Genomic DNA, 19,534 nt, shown 5'->3' with positions numbered 1-19,534 from the left:
AGAGTTGTTGTTCCATAGCAAAAGCATCATTTTTTGGGCCTGGATAAAAAGCACAGTCATCTTTGCACGCCACATTCTTGTTTCCAATCAATCTTCCCTAGCAATATGGGCAACCTTTCAAGCAGCCATACCAAACATGACTTTTTCGGGACAGCTGCCACACATACAAAGCTGTCCGACGTACAGGCTTTCAACCCGGTTATTAACAAAGTCAAGCACACGGACAAAGCAATAAATGGCTCCCCAACTTCGGTGCACGAGTTAAAATTAGGCCGGACGACACACGGACCAGCCCAAATGGACGCAGCAGACGAAGAACAGAGCTATACCTCATCTTTGCTGAGTACTTTTTATTGTGGTGCTCTCTGCACGTCCCTTTTACAGTCGCTAGTCGAGACATTTTAGGAAAGACTTCGACTATCCTTTCGATTGGTAGATGATCTTGCACAACGAGAAATGGTGACACATCTCCCAACGTCAAATACAAACCACAGTGGGACGGACCCCGGGACGGTGAAGATCTGGCTTTCAGAATAGGAGGAGCAGAGTGCTTACGCCTTAAAGACTCTCAAAGGATTTTCCTGTCACTTTGAGGAGCTCACCTTTGATTTCGCCGTCAGGTCTCAATCGGTGAAAGTGCGACAATCTCCCGCAGCCAGATCCGTATTTTGTAGTCTGTCATCGCCTAGTGGCCGAGACATGACGAGATCATTGGCGATGAGGGCATCTCTAAGTACCCCTGAAGTAGATCCGCGCACGATTTACAAGCGCCACTGGCTCAAGCCCCCAGTTATACAAGGATGCAGATTTACAACTGAGTCAAGCAATGCTCTACGGCGCCTTAGATCCGGTTTTCCAAGCTCAGTAAGACGGCCACGAACACCCTCGACCTCACCACATTAGAGGACTGATATTCTAGGAAAATATCTAGATCCTATCATTCGAATACTTGGCTCTTTGAGTGCGACAGCACGACTCATCCTAGTTTACTCAATCCTGAATCATCCCCTCCCATCTTCCTTTCATTTTACCATTCCCTGAGATTATAGCTATCACTCATACTTTTGTACTAGCACATCGACCTATTCCTCTACCTGAGGAATTTACCAAGTTTTGGATTTTTGTCCTTGTCCTCAAGGCGTGCTTTTCCTGCATTTCTTGGCCGATGCTCTCTAAGGAGGAAAATGTACAGATTTCCTGAGTTCCTATGGTCAACATCATCCTCTGAATGGGGGTGGGTTATGCTCCCATACGTCCCTCATAGAGGGAACTCGGAACAACAACGGCTATACACCATAATAACTGGACCAGATTGTAGCAGAACCAGAGAGAAAGATCTGTTACACCAGTACCACTATCAGCGAGCTTTGCGTGCCATTCCCACTGCAGAGTTTTGGGCAAGAAATAACGGAAATAATGCCATGCAGAAGGAGTTGACAGGAGCCAGACAAAAGGCAGTCGTGTTTTGTTTTCTTCTGCTCTGCCTGCAGATGCTTCACGTCCGAGCCACGCTTTCGGCTGCTGTACAATTAAAGCAAACTGACAATTTCTTACCTTCTATGCAAACCACTTGAAGAACAATAATCGGGTAGTAAAACGACATTCGGAGGCCAAGGAGTCAGTGTATTCGATGTGAAACAGCCCTTGTTTGACAGGGGCAAGGTTGTGAAGATCGGGGCAGAGTATACCCCGTATCAATATCCGGCAACCCTTTATAGACCCAGCCCCTAAATCAACAGGGTTGTGCTTGTCATGCAGAACCGGAACCTACCTTACTCCCTGAGATATAACGCAGACGGTGCAGGAAACCCAAACCATAAAACTGACTGGAAAATCATGAAAGCATTTATGCAGGACACATGCGATCTACCCCATACACAATACTTTCCGAAGTCCAGGCATTTAACACATGGCGCAGGACATAACCCAGTCAATAGGTATAAGATTCAGCCTCCTGGCTTCAGTTCGAGGGGTGAGAATTCATCTTAATAAACCTCCTCAAGGGCATACGATTCATATTCACAGGAAACAAAGCTCTATTACATCATTTGCATGGAATACCACATACGTACAGCTTCCCCTGCAATTCGCTGAAGGGATAGCTTACTAGCACCTAGACAAACGGGGTGCGGTGCAACGAAGGGAGGACCCGACTATCCATTGGACAGGTTAAAGTCCCTACAATAGCACGAACCAACAAGGCCTTGTCATTGATCCAGAGGACAACAATGAAACAGAGTTCAAACCACTCCCATGCTATCTAATAGGGTCGTTCGTATGGCAAATCTCTCAATCGTCCACCTCTGGGACATGGACGCGACAGTTGCTACTGGGCCTGAGTGTCCTGGAACCTGTAGCTCAAGGACAGGATATGGGTCCAGTGTTATGGGTCCAGTGTAAGAGGGGGTCAGCAAAGCGAAACCATAAAGTGACTATACCAGTTTTCCAAGAGTATCTTGGACGGCGATGCATGGGAACAAACGAGAAAAGAGATGTCGGCTCCAGACTTGACGGTGGGAGTCGGAGAAATATGGTCTGGGATGGGAGAGGGAATTGGAGATTCTTCAAACAGCACGTTGACTGCGACTTGGACACTGATAATACTCGATGGAAGTCCTGTATATTGATAAAAGAACGTCCTAACCTCATGGTAGAACTTCACTATTGATTAACCCGCTCAACGAATAGATTGAGTTCCAGTGGCAGGAATTTGGGTTATTATGATGATAAGACATAAATACTTAGTACTGTATATGTTTCCTGGTCTAGCAGTTGTCTACTGCACTAAGGTCGGGTCGGTTTATGATTCGGCAATGACAACAACAATCTCTATGCGGTTTATATCATATTCTACGTGTTTCTCTATCGAGGCATGTTAGTTTGCGGCTGATAAATCAAGATCAGATATTAGTATTAATTCAACTAGAAGATAATCTTATATACGCCGCCTGATGCATTTCGACAAGCGGTAAAAGCAATCCATGATGACAATTCCATCGACTTAACCACGTAAAGAAAATTAGCCCATTTGTGTTTCATGAAAGGTGCATTGCTCTATTTAACGACTGGCCACTAGGATCGGACACGCGCGAAATGAGAGGGTATTCAACAAAAGCAGCAGACCAGCGGTAGATCTGTTTACAGGAAGGCAGCCAGTGCAGCACCAGCCATGACGGACAGGCCAAGAGAGCCGGTCGCCATGGGCATGGCAGCGTTGGAGGTCGTGCTGCTGGTGCTGGACCGGGTAGAGGAGGCGCTGGACCTGGTGGTAGAGGTGGACTCGGATGTGGTCTCGGTGGCAGTTGCGGTCGAGGCAGTCTTGGTAGAGCTCTTGACGCCGCTGCTAGAAGGAACGGTGGAGAAGGAAGAGGGAACGCCGCTGGATCCAATGACGGTAGGAGCAGTTGGGATCACAGGCTGAGAGGTGGTGGAGCTGATGGAAGTAGTGGTAGCAGCAGTACCGCTAACCTCGGTAGCGCTAACCTCAGGACCGATGACAGTGACACCTGTAGTCTGAGCTTCCTGTAGGATGTTAGTATGGTCTGAAGCGCAGTTCAAATGGAAGCGATCGTCACGTACCACAGGGCTAGAAGACTGAGCGGCGGCAAGGGCCGAGAGGGCAAGGAGGACGACGGAAGAACGCATCTTGGAGTGGTTGTTTGATAGATGACCCGAAGCGAGTGTACTTGATCGAAGATTGTAGCTGGTACGTTTGTGTATGGGTAACGAGCGTGGATGATGGGAACTTGAATTTCAGGTAAACAACCAGACCCAGATACCTCCGGTGCGCAGGGTCATTTAAATAGACACATCAGACCAGGCTGCCAGGCAAGCCCATGCAGGAGGGATCACAACAATAGAAACAATCAGCCACAGCCAGTCGCCATCGGCCATCAGCCCTGTCTGGGATTCACAGACTCATAGTAATATTAATGGCCGCAGGATGGATAGGACCCACCAGACTAGGAGGGCCACCGCATCTCGATCCGCTTCTGGCATCTTCTCGACCAGTCAGTAGGCCCGTAGGGCGCGGGAAGGAGAGACACTTCCTAAGTTGGAGAGCCTAGACTAAGCCCTGCATTGCGACATACGTAGCTCCAAATAAGAGGTGAATCCCTGTGGTCAAGACTTTGACGGGATGAAAAAAGGCGGAGTGGCTGTAAAAGATTGCGTATGCTGCTGCTATCTTTGGCACTGCTGGCGCCCATCATCCAATGAGACTGCAACGCTGCAGATCCCTGAATGAGACAGGTCTTTGTCAACTCGGACTGTCTGACTCTGATTATTATTCATTTCATCGTGGTTATCATTTCCTCATTGTGTTTGTTGGCTTGTCCCTTGCTCGAATATTAATCACATCGTCATCTAATTAATTCTTCACCTCCAGAGATGATTCGTGTTTGGATCTTATTATTATTTGATCCACAGCACCATCAAGACAAGCCCTACCTCGCACCGAGTCCTGTCTCTGCAGTATACTCGGCTAAAATCAGGCACAATCCCTAGTTTCTCATATCATGAAATTGTTATTTGTTGATGCAGTTGTCCGCAGCCGAGGGACTGAAAACTGAAAAGAATAGTAACACAAAATGCTCTTCGCCGCATACTGTGCATACTCGCTCAACCGAAGCCACAATCAGCCGACTGAACTCTGCAATGGTGAGATTCCCAGCTGTGCGACATGAGCTGACTAACCGTACTATTATCTAAGTTAACTTGCGCACCTGAAAACGTTCGTAAGTTCGCTGTGAGGCTCGTGACCATAGTCCACGTATGACATACGCGGTCTAGTCACCCGTTGACATTGATGTCAGATGCTATGCAAATGGCATCAGATGCTTAGACAGAGTACAGTCTACTGATTGCTCTGAGCAACAGTGCGGATAACCCTTTTATCTCACACGAAAAGGAATTGATCTTTCATGTGTATGTGCGGGTATGCGTGTCCAGAGTACGTATGCCTCCATCAGCTTGGCAACGCTTTGCCCAAGTGGAGTCGGTGTCCGCGAGTGCAGTCATAATATCGAATCAGAATTTATTTTTAAATAAATCAGTGACTATACTGAGTGAATACTCTACACAAAAAAGCAACTAGCGTCTCTGTCCTTTGATTGTTGTCATCTGAGATGACAACCCAAGGTGTTCTTGTCTTCTATAGATCAGCTCATCCAAGAGTAGCTTCAATCAAATAACAATTGTTGTTGACCTGGACATCCCCTTGGACAACTAAACCACAGTGACCAATAATTGGCTGATGCAAGGGAAGTAAAAGAATGGAGCTACTTCTGGGCTTTTCTACTACTAGGTACAATCACAGCCCTTGTTCATTTATGATTTTGACCCTTCAAACTGAATTATGAGTCTCAAGTCAATGGAAGAAATCTTCGGTCAAGTCAGGAGGTATTTCCTTTACAGTCCTTTTATAACTGTCGCAGAGTGGTATGACAGTAAGACTAGCCGTCTGCTGTACGTTTGTGGGTAAGACTAGTCTAGGCCCAACATCTATTTCTGGGGTAGATTTCTGCTACTCCACCATAAACAATTGAAATTAGAGAGGCACTCCATATGGATAGCCAAATACTTACTTGATCATAACAATTGCAACTTCTCAGGTATTTTGTGGTACTTGAAATCTATGTGCCTCAAATCAAAGACATTATATCACAAGATTCTTCAAAGTTATAATTTCCAGCTGCGAGGCTAAATTCTGCCAAATCGCCTAATCTGGAACATTCTTGTCGGACAGTAGGTTTCAGACTTTGTCTGCAATGGTGACAACGGGAAATTTCCCTTTATCCCTTTCTTGGTGTGCAAGGTCTAGAGTCCACTCTTGCCACTCCATTGGCCATGTTTCCATTGATTTCGATGGCCTGGAACCAGGTCTCTAAATTGTGGACTTTGCCTATCCCATGTGCGCCCCGCGTGGTTCCAAATATGTTGAATTGTTGATGCATTCCTGCTTCTCAATTCTATTTGATGGTCATACGCGAGGCTAACTTTCATTCTGCATCATCTGCTATAGATGAACTACTCTGGTTCGGCTGGGTCATGTGCGCGGACAATTTCTTGCTCAGCACCAATGGCCAGTTCTCCTCCGTCATTGTGGGCTCATGTACTCGACCGCTATTAGGATTGTCGAATCTTGTGGCACATGCTATCCAAAGTCCCAGACCTTCGTTGTCAGTTCGCCAAGGCCCCTATTTAAAGGTGGTTTAAATCTCCAGTAACGCGGATCTTTACACCATGGCAGATTCAGTAGCTCCCTTACCCAGCATCTTGAACCGAAATCATCCCAGCACCGCTATAAACACTGCCGTTTGGGTTCTCTAGTCTAAGCGTGCACTTGGAAGCAAAATAGGTCAACTGCCGTGGTCTATCTGGCAGACATTGGAACATCCATGTGCCAGGGGGTTCTTTCATCCCAAGGCTGTTGAAAGAACCCGCGACTTAGTCTTGGATGGCCTCTGCACGACCTAGTTCCAACGAAGACGTAGTCAAGAGGGTAGTTGAGTGTTACTTGTGAGTCTCATGCAAATACTACTACTTCCACTTATGGTATCCTGACCCACTGAGCTAACCATGGAATAGAACAGTCGAGTGCAAGCATGTAGAAAGAGACGTGATCTGTCTCTCATTCATTACCTTGTTATCTATATATAGATATAGGGAGATTATGTCGAAGCAAGTCTTTCCTCTGACTGTTTGTTAGCTGAACTATGATAATAATATGGAGGCTTGTTAGCTATTAATAATTGAGTAGGACCTTCACAGACTGAGCAGAAATAATGTTATCCCTATGAATAAAATGCATTCACTTGAGATCGGCCACCAGAGAGTAGTGAATACACATCAAACTTATGACTCTTACTGCCTAACATAATAGACGCATCTACCTAGCTATCTACCTAGCTATCTGAGACTGCTTCTTCCCCTACTCACTGCTTTACCTGATCATGCTTACCGCCCTCCTCCAGTCTACGAAATCCCCCGGGCTTATGCCTAGGGATTCTGCTCATGTGGCGTGAAAAGCTGCTCTTCAACCCTTCATCAATGCAATTAGACTGTACAGAGACTATTAATGGCCATAGACCTAAGAATGGGGACCTGGCTGTTCCTATGATTTCCGTTGTTCTGATCAGTGGCCTTCTATTCAGTGTGCGGGGCAAAACTTGTCCTGGATTTCCAGAACTTTCAAAATTAAGACAGTGTATAACAGGCGTTCATCCAACTCCTTGGGATAAATGGAACGACACTGACCAAATTTGCTCCTAGATATCTCTATCCATCTTGTTGTACAAGCAAAAGTTCATCGTGATCTCGCCAGGAAAACACACCACCACCTGATCGTCAATAGCCAGACCCAGCTCTTTGGATTTCTGGGACAAATTGGCCGCAGGCCGGCAATTCATAGATCTCCTTCTCGCGTCAAAAAAGATCCGAATTGTACCAGATACCAGCCGATGAGGTGACAGTAAATATCAATCTTGTTTGTTTACAAGAGCCGATCTCTGTGCTGGGAGCCTCTTGATCTGAGTGTGTGGTCAGCCACGCCAGATCCACGCCTACATTCACTAGTATTTCATACACAACGATGACCGACGGGGTCGTGAGATCCAGATCTGAAAAGGAGATTCGGGCAATTCTGGAGGTCAGATTTCTAACTGGGATTTTCGGGTTGAATAGGGTGTCCCTTTTGAATACAGCGATCCCAAAACCTCCACGCGTGATGCATGAAGTGGCTCGACTTGTGCAAATTCCCAGGTTCAAGAGTAAGCCACAAACTTAAACAAGCAACATTTACAATGACTCCCTCTCCATTCTTGGACTTTTCTATCCGTTTCGAACTCAGAGACAGAATCCGCTGTCAAGAGCAGAAATACGGTAATCACTCCTAGAGATGGTCGCCAGCGGCACAAGCATACACCTAATATTATTAATATCAGGGCAAGGTAACAGGCGTCTGACAAGGGCGCCAGTATAGTAAGGTATATCTGGGTGATATTCGATTCAACAAGCACGTTAAGGGCCAAAGCAATGGCATGGTGCTCCACTATTCATGGAACAATCAGTGCTCTTAAAGCCTTCGAATAGGGCATGTTCCAAGAAATGATCCCTAATACTTGGAGAATGAGGAGGAAACTGAGAGAAAGGCATAATTGGAACGTCCGGGCAAAGATGACAACTACATGGACTCTGAGAACTTAGGTATAATCACACAGAATAACCAGTCTAGAAAAACACGCGAGGTATGTTATTCAGTGTATCACTCCATGATTCCGCCACAATCAACTGATAACCTGGAAGGGCTAATAGATCCATATCATCAATTCCATACCCTCTGTCATTGAGGATTAGTCACGTCTGAATCGTGGCCAATGCGTCTTGGGATGATTGATACTACTGGATGCTAAGACTCTCTCCACATCCTGCACAGGGATAAAGGCTAAGATGCAGGCGTAGCAGTGCAGCACGCATTATCTGTTACAGCGGAGAGTTGACAGATAAACATACCACTAGCCTCCACGAGCTCCAGAAATCATTTCCCTTGGTGCTGGACGAATTATAAGTCCAGAAACTCTGGGTAGCCAGAAAGATGAACGCTCAGTTGTTCCTGTGTCCGTCTTCTTTACCTAGATGCGGCAATTTGCACCATGAATGTTCGCAAGCATCGACATAGACCATCCCGGTATCGATCTCCAGGCTTCCACTCGAACGGATCAGACGCCAGAACATCAATCCGTGCTCACCCAAAAACAGACGAACCAATGTATGGAGCGTATGCAAACCATCCGCCCAAGATTCTCCACATGGTAGCTAGGCTGTCGTCAACTTGGCGGATGCAAGCCAACGTGTGATATTGATCCGCAGCCACCACAATGCGCATCTCTGGGTGCCAAGAAGAAGGATATGATGTCCCTTCCTGCTCATGATTAGACATAGCATTGCTCTCCAACATTCTACACATGAATGACGCTCTGCCTCCATGGATCAGCCGATACTGATGAGACAGTGCCTGCCTATGATACATTCTGTACGAAAACACCATAATCATAGGAGAACTCGACGAAATGTTCCGTTTATGACCCTTAAGCCAGTCCTCGCAATGATGATATTGAATCAAGTCCCCTTTGCAGGCGGCTTGCCACTAGCGCATGGCTGCGCGGAGCATAGGTTGTCTAGATCTGACTCATGACTGACTCTCACGGTCCACTTCTCCGACTTGCCAGCTAGATTAGTGGTGCGTCGGCTATCATTGATGGCCCCATAAGCGAAGAGTTCGCCTACTGCATAGACCCTGGCAAGCCATGAAGTATACGTTCATGTAACGGTCTGTACCTCATTTCATCTCATCGTTGAGATGGTCTTCATAGCATCCTAAACTATCATCAAAGCCGTAGTGTGTGACCAGTTCTCGGAAAAACGCTTGTGAGCATACGCCGGAACTTATCGAACCTGATCATGGAGTGCGTTCGGATATACTAGGGATAGCGCAGAAAACGTTCATGATGCTGACGTAGATGCCGTCATCCATTATAATCGAGGCGATCTATCAATGTACCATCACATACCCTCATCCCAAGATATTGATTCTCCTCATTTTGCCTCCTCCAAGGCATCATTCCCCCGAACCCATTCGGCGAATTCCTTCCTCTTCGCCTAGTCCTGAATCAGCCCAGGTCAAACTTGACTCCAAAAGGGAAAGTCAGCTCACCCTAATATCCCAGAAACTGTATCGCTCTTCCAGCCGCAGATAAGGATTCCTGGCGCCGCCTTCCCTCTCAATCTCCCCAGCCCATTCGCTCCAGCTAATCGGCTTGAGTTTCTCTGCGCCTAGCACGAGGCCCGCGGAGACGATGACGAGGGAGACCAAGGCCTCGATGACAATATCGTGGGGAAGTGCGGTGGAGGCCGAGGAAAGACGCACATTGCTGTACAGGACTGTGTGTTCGTGGGCGGAGTAGCCTCTGCAGATTTAGATTCAGGGAGTTAGCCTTCTGGAGTAGTTGGTGGTGCGAAAGATATGACATACGCATGCGCGAGCAGAACGAGCCCAAAGAGTGTAAGTATTCGCGATATAAAGCCCATGGTGGCCAGATTGGCGAGTTTCTCACAAGCAGGTCGGATCTGTAGATGGGTCGGCGTTCAATCAATGCAATCAACAAGTGCGTGTGAAAGATGAAATGAAGATATTTGCCTGTGTAGACTAGGAGTAGACAGCTCCCATGTAAGGTGGTTCCTACCCACTGAGGTACGATGTTATCGACACTAGCTTGTACGGGTGACCGGATGATCATGATACGCACTTTGGTGTGGCTCTAGTCTTTGGCCGCTGGTACTCAGATTGCTCCATACCTAAGCTTGGCAAGACATCCATAGCTCACATAGTAGATAGTACCAGCAGAATTATTAGGGGGACATACCTATAAACGCCTGGTCTTCAAAACAGTGCCTCATGACCTGTAGTGGCTCGATCGATCATTATTCCTAAGCAAAAGCAATCTAGAGCCCCTTCTGATTTCCCCCATCAGATTCGCGTTCGATGCAACTCTCTCGTGCAATTCACCATATCTGCTTGCCAGCCTGCCTCCTTTGTTGAGACCGCCTAAAATGGAACATACACCTAAGATGCCTTAGTCCGATTACTATACGCGTCCAAGCACTGGTGTTGACGTCAAGGTGGTCGAGGCAACCCTTGGTCTATCACGTCAACCCATTCAATATCGGGTTAAAACAGGTAGGGAGCGAGGACACATTCCAGCAGTTGATTTCCGTATTCTGCCGGAAATGTGGAAGGTGGCAAACGATCAGGCCGCCCAAAAACGACTACTGAATTTATTGAGGGAGCTGTCCTTGAACAAGTTAGGGAAGATACAGATGGGCAAGAGATACCTTTTGAAAGCCCAACATCGGAAGCTGGTATCTTCTATATTTTTCTGATTTAACACATCCCAAAGCAGAATGGCTCAACGCAGCCAAAAACAACGACCAGCCCAGGCCTTGCTAATGAGATGAAGCAGGAACGGTTGCTGTTTGCGCTGCCCAAAAGAATTCAACTTCGGAGGACTGCAAAAATGTAATTGTTTACGGGTGAAACGTCTGTTTCTCGTTGCAGCAGCACAGTTCATTTTGGCGTATGAAGATGATGCCAATGATTCCATGGTTGTACAGCGGCGTTAAAAGGAGAGCTGGCAATTTCACGGTTTGGTGAGTGTTTTCATATTGAGATGCAAAGCCAGGTGCAAAATATTACTTTGTCAATCAGCAGCTTGAGACTATAGTACCTAGGTATATGAAAGGCGGTTGGTATGGCGCATCTGAAGCTTTGGATTGAAAACCCCATGACTGTATCCTGATTTAAAGTGGAATAAGAACGTTTAGGTCCAATAGGTATGCCCCTATATTCATCTTTACTAGCAGGTTCTGTGCTACAACAGGAGACGGATGAATGTGGGTATTCTGTGCATTGAGTTTGATTTTCATCAAAACGACTGGCGACTACTCCAGTCGACTTCTAGTTATTTCATGACACTACAAGTCGCATAAAAATTCCATCATCACACCGTTGGTCTTCATAACGGGCATTTCATTTACAGCTTCTGCATAGCGGCCTGGGAGGGGATGTCAGCATCTATGGTGTCGCCGTCAAATTCGGGGTTGAAACTTACGATATCGGTGGACTGGACGTGGTCCTCATCCTCCTCAATACGCTGCTGAAGCTCGTCCAGAGAAACCTTCTCGTCCTCAACGACAAGGTTGATCTGAAGCTTCTTGATACCGAAACCAACAGGAACCCACTTGTAGGCACCCCAGACAAGACCATCGATCTCAATGGCCTTGACATTCTCGAGGAGCTCATCGAGGTTGGTCTCATCATCTAAACGAGCGCAATTAGTTTCACGTCAGAAATGGGGACTATGAACGGTCAAACATACCCCAAGGCTTAACCTCGAGAGTCACAATGGACTTGGCAGCAGGCTTAGCCTTGCCCTCCTTTTTCTTCTTGTACTCAGCAAGGCGAGCCTCACGCTGGGCAACAACCTCAGGGTCCTCCTCTTCCTCGTCACTGCCGAAGAGGTCCATGTCGTCGTCGTCCTCAGCAGGCTTGTCCTTGGGGTTGGTGGGCAGCTCGGTGCTCTCAGGGCCATAGGCAGTGTAGGCCTTGGAGGCATCACCAGGGAGGCTGGCGAACTCAGGCTCGAAAGAAGCAATATGCTTGTACCAGCGAGCAACGTGAGGGTACTTCTCAGCGTCAGGGGCGCCAGAGAAGGCCTTGAAGGTCACAACATCGGCCTGGGAAGGAGCATCGCTATTTTGACAGGTTAGTCAACTCGAATCTTTAGATATTGCTTCTTTGAGCACAAGTTGTGTGAGTCTCAAGAATAGCACGCAGATTCTTCCTCGTAATCAGAAACGCGATTTCTCGCAATTGTTGTGTAGTCATCCGGCGGGGTCTTAAGCCGCCTCCTAAACACGGACCAATTTGTTTTCATCATGCAATCGAGGTGAAGCTTGTGCTTGGGATACATTTTATCGAGACAGCCCGAAAGATGTGAGTCTTACCCAACGACGTAGCTCCTGCTAGCCAGGTAGTTGTTGGCAACTGAGGGGCACCATTAGCTACTGACCAGAGGCAAAAGAATAAAAAGAAGACATACGGGTGAGGCCAGCCTCAGAGACGAAGTCGGTGAAACCCATTGTGATATGATATGAAGAATTGAAAAATATGTGTGTGGTTAGAAAAGAAGAGGGGAAAGAAGAAGCAATAAATAGGAGAGGGGCGAGGTGTCCAGTAGAAGAAGTTTTTTTTCTCCCAAGGGAGGGTCCTGGGCAAAAGCGGGTTAGGTGCGAAAAAAAGCCCCTCGATGGGCCCTACACGTGATCTGGGAGGTGACGGAGCTTGGTCGGTTCTGATAGAGAGCTTCAGCCACTCACAGCGCTCCCAAAGGTGGAGCGTTCGAGAAGCATCAGGATGCTTGGATCACCTTGGGACCGCTGAGGACTCGGGTATATAACACTTGCCTTCCATTTTTATCTTATACTTTATTGAAACCTACGATCGAGAATTGAATTCAGCTGCTCGTCCTAATAAACGAAACCGCCATGGCATCGAGGCAGCTCGCTCGAGCCCGGCTTCTTCGAACGCCCGCTCTATCACCGAACCGTGTAGTCCGTCCATCCCAGACATTACGTTGTCTCCCACAAACACAGTCCCTTCTCCCTAGGGCTTCTCTCACTGCCGCCCTGCAGTCGATATCTACAGTTCGCCACTATGCTAACGGACGACCGCATCCCCCGGGTGGTACACATCGAATGAATCTGGGTGGCGAGCCAGAAAAGTCCGCATTGGAACAATTTGGTGTTGATCTCACAGAGAAGGCCAAGAAAGGGAAACTCGATCCAGTCATTGGAAGGGACTCGGAAATCCACCGCACTATCCAAGTATTATCGAGGAGAACGAAGAACAATCCCGTCCTCATCGGAGCGGCTGGTACCGGCAAAACTGCGATTCTGGAAGGATTGGCTCAGCGAATCGTGCAGGGGGATGTTCCAGAAAGCATCAAGGACAAGCGTGTCATTGCCCTTGACCTTGGCTCGCTCATTGCTGGTGCAAAGTTTCGGGGTGACTTTGAAGAACGTCTGAAGTCTGTTCTCAAGGAAGTTGAGGACGCGCAAGGTGGCGTTATTCTCTTCATCGATGAACTTCACACTTTGCTTGGGCTAGGCAAGGCTGAGGGCAGCATTGATGCTAGTAACCTTCTCAAGCCAGCACTGTCCAGAGGTGAACTGCAGTGCTGTGGTGCCACCACTCTTAACGAGTACAGATTGATCGAGAAAGATGTCGCTCTGGCTCGACGATTCCAGCCCATCCAAGTCGGCGAGCCGTCAGTCGCAGCTACAATTTCCATCTTGCGTGGTATCAAGAACAAATACGAAGTACACCACGGTGTGCGGATTACCGACGCAGCCCTAGTCGCCGCAGCCACATACAGCAACCGCTACATCACTGACCGGTTCCTTCCCGATAAGGCGATTGATCTCGTTGACGAGGCAGCATCAGCTCTGAGACTACAGCAAGAATCAAAGCCCGACGTGATCAGAGAATTAGATCGTCAGATCACTACGATCCAGATCGAGCTTGAATCTTTGCGCAAGGAGACCGACATCAGTAGTCGTGAGCGACGCGAAAAGCTGCAGGAGGACCTGAAGGCCAAACAAGAGGAATCTGCGAAACTAACAGAGGTTTGGGAAAAGGAGAAGGCAGAGATTGAGTCCCTCAAGCGCACTAAGGAAGAACTTGAACGTGCTCGGTTTGAGCTCGACCGAGCTCAGAGGGAGGGAAATTTTGCGAAAGCTGGAGAATTGAGATATTCGACAATTCCAAGCCTTGAGGCGAAACTGCCCAAAGAAGGCGAGGAGGCGGCCGCGGGAGGTACGACATTGATTCACGACTCTGTGACTCCGGACGACATCGCAAACGTCGTGTCTCGGACAACCGGCATCCCTGTCAACAAGCTCATGGCTGGAGAGGTGGAGAAACTAATTCACATGGAGGATACGCTTAGGCAGTCGGTTCGTGGACAGGACGAAGCTCTCACTGCCGTCGCCAACGCTGTGCGGATGCAGAGAGCGGGTCTGAGTGGTCAGAATCGTCCGCTAGCATCGTTCATGTTCTTGGGTCCTACCGGTGTAGGAAAGACAGAACTCTGCAAGAGGATGGCCGAATTTTTGTTCTCAACTGAGACTGCCGTCTTAAGATTCGATATGAGCGAATTCCAGGAGAAACACACAATCAGTCGCCTTATTGGGTCGCCTGCCGGATACGTCGGTTACGATGATGCCGGACAGCTCACAGAGGCTGTGAGACGGAAACCATACGCAGTCCTGTTGTTCGACGAGTTTGAAAAGGCTCATCGTGACATATCCGCGTTGCTACTGCAGGTTCTAGACGAAGGCTTCCTAACGGACTCCCAAGGTCACAAAGTTGATTTCAGGAATACCCTCATAGTCTTGACTTCGAACCTCGGTGCCGACATCCTCGTTGGCGCGAACCCATTGCATTCCTTCAAGGATTACGGCAATGCCGAGCTCTCCCCTGACATCAAACAGGCGGTTATGGAAGTCGTGCAGAGTGCCTATCCTCCAGAGTTCCTCAATCGTATCGATGAGTTCATCATCTTTAGGAGACTCTCACGAGAGGCGTTGCGGGATATCGTTGATATCCGAATCAAGGAACTCCAGGCAAGGCTTGATGACCGCCGCATTGTCCTGCAAGTCGACAACGAGATCAAAGATTGGCTTTGCGAGAAGGGCTATGATCCCAAGTATGGTGCTCGGCCTCTTAATCGTTTGATCGCCAAGGAGATTGGTAATCGGCTCGCTGATAAGATCATCCGTGGTGAATTGACCTCGGGACAAACTGCCGTCATCTCGTTCAACGAGGACAAGACCGCGCTTGAAGTCACAGCAGATGGTGCGAAGGAGGAAAAGGCATGATTTTTTTTAATGTGAGGGAGTATATTTGTTTGTCGGTGCTGGTGCATCAGTATGCATTTTTCTTGGCTGGCTCAAGATCCGGCGCCCTTGGCTTTGATGGAGTTTATCTCTTTTTGGATATGTACAATAACATCTCCTCTTTTGTATATTAGAAAGTAACTTGAAGAAGAAAAAATTGCATGAACAGATGAATTGTCTCGTGGTTCGGAACTGTAACAATCAGGACCATATGGACCCTGGAAGCCTGAGGCTTAAGACTAACCAACAACGGAGGCAAGTCAATGCTTCCTGGATCAACATTATTATCAGCATCTGCTACCTTGAAGAATCTCAATCCAGCATGTCGTTTGAAACAAAAAGAAGGCGTACGGCGTATCAGTCATACATTACACCACATTCTTGCAATTCGAGAAACACCAGTACGGACGAATCCGTGGCCTTTCTCCAGAGACTAAATGATTCAGACAACCTCAGCTCCAATTCGCGAAGAACTTCTGCATTAGGACCGCTTCATTCAATCGATGAGACAAATCACAGAGCCCATAATAGCACATTGGAGAGGTGCTCTGACGACGACCTTGAGCAGGTCATTGTCGCAATCGATATTCGAGAATCAGGCACCGTCGGTTGCTCTTACTACTCAGCTCAGGAAGAGAGACTCTACCTCTTAGGAGACATACGATCTTCAAGTAATGAAGCAATTGATAGCTGTTGGTCATCATACCCCATTTGGCCTTGAAGAAAAAGCACTGACAACAGGCTAGTGATTGAACAGACGAACCCCACTGTGCTCCTTACCTCAACTCGCGTTGATTACTTGAATACGGCACAAAGCTCCGGACAAGATGGTATGCTAGTTTATGATAAAGCTTGCGTTTACATATAGCTAATTGGTAGCTCTGTAGGCATTCATCGTTACCTGCCTTATCAACTCGATATACGCCCGTCACAAGAATTCGGCCATTCCAATGCTATAGCTAAATTGGCGGCTCTAGAGGTTCCGTCAGCTCACGAACAACGGATTAAGTTCTTTGTTCCTCATAATGGACTGATTGACCCGGAGCAACTGGGTGCGGAGAGCTTGGGTTTTACACTTCAGGAGGGAAGACTTCTGCACATGGCAAGCTCCATTGATATGGAGAATACCGTTACCATTGGCTGTGCCGGTGCTGTCCTCGCATACCTCCAGAGGCGCAGAACTACCGACTCTATCACTACGCTTGGGTTCACTGGAGCATATCAAGTCCGCTCTGTGGAGATGTTCAGCCTCAAGGGCACCATGTGAGATCTGGAAACTCAAGTCCCTGGTTGCGAGATGTATTCTGACAGTGTTGTAGGTTCATCAACAGAAGCACCTTACTTTCCCTGCATATCACAGAGTCCGAGTCACATCTCAGTATGCTCAATCAAGGCCCCGGAAGAAAGTCACCAGCCTCGAAAGAAGGCCTATCCGTATATGGCTTGTTTCAGCGCTTCGCACATACTCCACAGGGGAGAAACCGGCTTAGACAGATTTTCCTTCGCCCAAGTGTCGAGATAAACGTTATCTGCGAGCGGCATGATTTTATCAGTGTCTATCTGAGACCGGATAACTATGATGCTCTGAATAAAATTGTGAAGGGTCTGAAGCATATCAAAAACCTTCGGCCCGTCATGATCAACCTCCGAAAGGGCATCAGTACGGGAAGTGCTAAGATCACCGGTTTCAAGACAACTGTTTGGGCTACACTACTTGCTGTGCGTCTTCGTACGTGCAATCTGTGCGCTACTGGCTAATGTCGCTCAGTTTGCCTTTTATGGCATTGATATTCATGACGCGTTGAAGGAGACATTCGGTGCAGATAATCTGAACTTGCGTACTCAGGTACAACCGTCCACGGAAATGCTGCAAATATACTGATAATGTTCAGGCTCTCCATGTATTTGAAGCATCTCAATTGTATCGAGTAGGAAGGATGATTCAGGAAACTGTATAGCCCTCTCGGAATTTGGTGACGCCCGAACTAATTCTTCTCCGCAGGTCGACATTGATCGTTCAGAAGACCAAGGTAGAACAGTCGTGAAGCCAGGTTTAGACCGAGAACTTGACCGGATGAAGGACACCTATGACGGTTTGAACGATCTCTTGAAAGAAGTTGCGACAGAGATAGCAGCGACGATCCCCGAAAGCCTCGATATTGACGTGAACGTGATATACTTCCCCCAGCTGGGGTTCAATATTGCAGTCCCACTAAACGACATGGGTGAGGCAGCTTACAGCGGCACTGCTGATGACTGGGAGCTTATTTTTGTTACTGAGAATCGAGCATACTTTAAGGACTTCAGGATGAGGGAGATGGACCAAAGCTTGGGTGATATATATGGGCTGATTTGCGGTATTCCACAGAGAATCTCTTTTGCTGTGACCATGACCTAACTTGGATGCTTCTCTAGAAAAAGAAATTGAGATCATCTATGATCTTGCACAGAAGGTTCTGCAACATAAGGATGCGCTCGTGCAGGCGTCAGATATGTGTGGCCATATTGACGGGTAATGCTTTGACACGCATATTGATGGTCTGAACTCATGCTTTCAGTCTCCTTGCTATGGCTCAAGCAGCGAATATAATATGGTTCGGCCCAGAATGGTGGAGGAGAATATGATCAGGATCAAAGGTGGCAGGTGAGATCGTCCTGTTACCATATGTTTCTAATTCGTTGACATATCCGAGGCACATACTTCAGGAGTTGACAGTCCCATCATACGTACCAAATGATACCTTCTTAGTAGGAGGCAGCTTGGAGACTGAAATTCGAGTCCCACAGGAGGTGCTGGAAAACCCCCATGGTCCAAGTATGCTCATTCTTACCGGCCCCAATTACTCCGGAAAAAGCGTCTACATGAAACAGGTATGGATCCCCGAGTACATGTATCTGTGACTTCGTCTGAGAGACAGGTTGCTCTGAACGTATATCTGGCACAAGTCGGAAGGTATGTGCTATAATCGTACCATGTGACAGCAAAATGATTGTAGCAGCTTCGTTCCAGCAGAGAAGGCAGAAATCGGAGTGGCTGACAAGATTCTGGTGAAAATGAACTCCCAAGAGAGCGTATCGAAAGTATGATTTCGTGACTTAACAGCGAAGATAACCTGCTGACTAGCACCAGATCCAAAGCACATTCATGAACGACCTACAGCAAATCTCCTTTGATCTGAAGCAGGTGACGGGGCGAAGCTTACTCCTAATCGATGAATTCGGCAAGGGAACCAACGAAAGTGGTGTGTCTCTCCAATATCTCCAGCACTCTGCCAGGAATTAACAATGACTCGCAGATGGCATCGGGCTCGCTTGCGGGATACTCGAGCATTTGCTGAGCCTCGAGGACGCCCCGAAGGTTATCACGGCAACGCACTTTCACGAAATATTTCAAAATGGATTCCTTCAGCCAAGACGTAGACTCCAGCTGGGACATATGGAAGTTCGCATCTCTGGGAAGGCTCGTCAAGTGGAAGATCAGATCACCTATCTCTATAAGTATGGTCCCGTGCATGCTTTCAGGTTAATTCAGAGGCTCCGAGATTTCTGATTTATATTGAGTACAGTTTCCGCCCAGGTCGTTGCAGCAAAAGTTTTGGGACGAAGTATGTGCCTCTCCTAATAATCTATCTTACCTTAGGATGCTTATCCGAGCAGTTGCGCAGAAATGAATGGGATAAATCAGATGATCGTTAACCGGGCAAATGATCTCGCTGCTCTCTCCGCTCGCGGTGAAAATCTGATCGCGGCTTGTGCCACATTGTCGGCTGAGGAGACAGAGACTCTGGCTGAAGCGGTAGGCTTATCCCATATCTGGGGCAATGTGGAAGGCTGATGGTAACTGTTCCTGAATTCAGGATGTCTTAGCGAGGAGTTTTCTGGCCTGGGACTTGTCGAACACTTCCGATGTTGAAGGGGTGAGAGACATGCTCGAATCCCTCTTTGCTAGAACAGAAGAATAACGTATTGTATACCTTCTGGAGTGAATGCGCTGGAGCTTCATCTTACCATTTTCCTTCTA

General features: G+C 47.6%; 6 protein-coding genes across 6 annotated transcripts; 2 read left to right on the top strand and 4 right to left on the bottom strand.

The window, feature by feature from the left end:
- Positions 1-2,142: 2,142 nt before the first annotated feature.
- On the bottom strand, positions 2,143-5,393 carry AFUA_1G11220 (putative GPI anchored protein). The gene is made up of 2 exons (XM_747394.2): positions 3,580-5,393; positions 2,143-3,522 (listed from the first exon to the last, which is right to left on the bottom strand). Exons 1-2 carry the CDS (start codon positions 3,643-3,645, stop codon positions 3,139-3,141), a joined length of 450 nt encoding a protein of 149 aa, XP_752487.1. The 5' UTR covers positions 3,646-5,393; the 3' UTR covers positions 2,143-3,138.
- A 2,845-nt stretch (positions 5,394-8,238) lies between these two features.
- AFUA_1G11210 (uncharacterized protein) lies at positions 8,239-8,956 on the bottom strand (the record flags this gene model as incomplete). The annotated part of the gene is made up of 1 exon (XM_747393.2): positions 8,239-8,956. The coding sequence occupies one exon, from the start codon at positions 8,954-8,956 to the stop codon at positions 8,744-8,746; it is 213 nt and encodes a 70-aa protein (XP_752486.1). The 3' UTR covers positions 8,239-8,743.
- A 638-nt stretch (positions 8,957-9,594) lies between these two features.
- On the bottom strand, positions 9,595-10,295 carry AFUA_1G11200 (membrane magnesium transporter family protein; the record flags this gene model as incomplete). Its single annotated transcript, XM_747392.1, has 3 exons — positions 9,595-9,657; positions 9,713-9,963; positions 10,031-10,295. The coding sequence occupies 3 exons, from the start codon at positions 10,293-10,295 to the stop codon at positions 9,595-9,597; spliced, it is 579 nt and encodes a 192-aa protein (XP_752485.1).
- Positions 10,296-11,588: 1,293 nt separating this feature from the next.
- On the bottom strand, positions 11,589-12,696 carry AFUA_1G11190 (translation elongation factor 1 subunit beta; the record flags this gene model as incomplete). Its single annotated transcript, XM_747391.2, has 5 exons — positions 11,589-11,609; positions 11,667-11,875; positions 11,934-12,307; positions 12,562-12,601; positions 12,657-12,696. The coding sequence occupies 5 exons, from the start codon at positions 12,694-12,696 to the stop codon at positions 11,589-11,591; spliced, it is 684 nt and encodes a 227-aa protein (XP_752484.2).
- Positions 12,697-13,101: 405 nt separating this feature from the next.
- hsp78 (chaperone ATPase HSP78) lies at positions 13,102-15,495 on the top strand (the record flags this gene model as incomplete). Its single annotated transcript, XM_747390.1, has 1 exon — positions 13,102-15,495. One exon carries the CDS (start codon positions 13,102-13,104, stop codon positions 15,493-15,495), a length of 2,394 nt encoding a protein of 797 aa, XP_752483.1.
- Positions 15,496-16,187: 692 nt separating this feature from the next.
- Positions 16,188-19,475, top strand: AFUA_1G11170 (MutS family protein MSH5; the record flags this gene model as incomplete). The annotated part of the gene is given in 18 exon segments (XM_747389.2): positions 16,188-16,238; positions 16,244-16,343; positions 16,401-16,776; positions 16,833-17,232; positions 17,282-17,359; positions 17,406-17,465; positions 17,516-17,870; positions 17,929-18,025; positions 18,072-18,096; positions 18,099-18,157; positions 18,207-18,384; positions 18,432-18,466; positions 18,513-18,594; positions 18,644-18,755; positions 18,810-19,011; positions 19,080-19,118; positions 19,171-19,309; positions 19,371-19,475. Coding segments are annotated over 18 exon segments (2,493 nt in total).
- Positions 19,476-19,534: the final 59 nt, after the last annotated feature.

This window comes from Aspergillus fumigatus, chromosome 1, assembly GCF_000002655.1.
Source record: "Aspergillus fumigatus Af293 chromosome 1, whole genome shotgun sequence".
In the NCBI taxonomy this organism is placed as follows: domain Eukaryota; kingdom Fungi; phylum Ascomycota; class Eurotiomycetes; order Eurotiales; family Aspergillaceae; genus Aspergillus; species Aspergillus fumigatus.
The sequence above is the reverse complement of the archived record's forward strand: the minus strand, read 5'-3'. Positions and strand labels throughout refer to the sequence as shown.

Bases quoted from the DNA above. Each gene is read 5' to 3' on its own strand.
- AFUA_1G11220 (XM_747394.2), bottom strand. From the start codon at position 3,645: ATGCGTTCTTCCGTCGTCCTCCTTGCCCTCTCGGCCCTTGCCGCCGCT. The intron at 3,523-3,579 runs GTACGTGACGAT...AACATCCTACAG, and splicing joins CTCAGTCTTCTAGCCCTGTG to GAAGCTCAGACTACAGGTGT.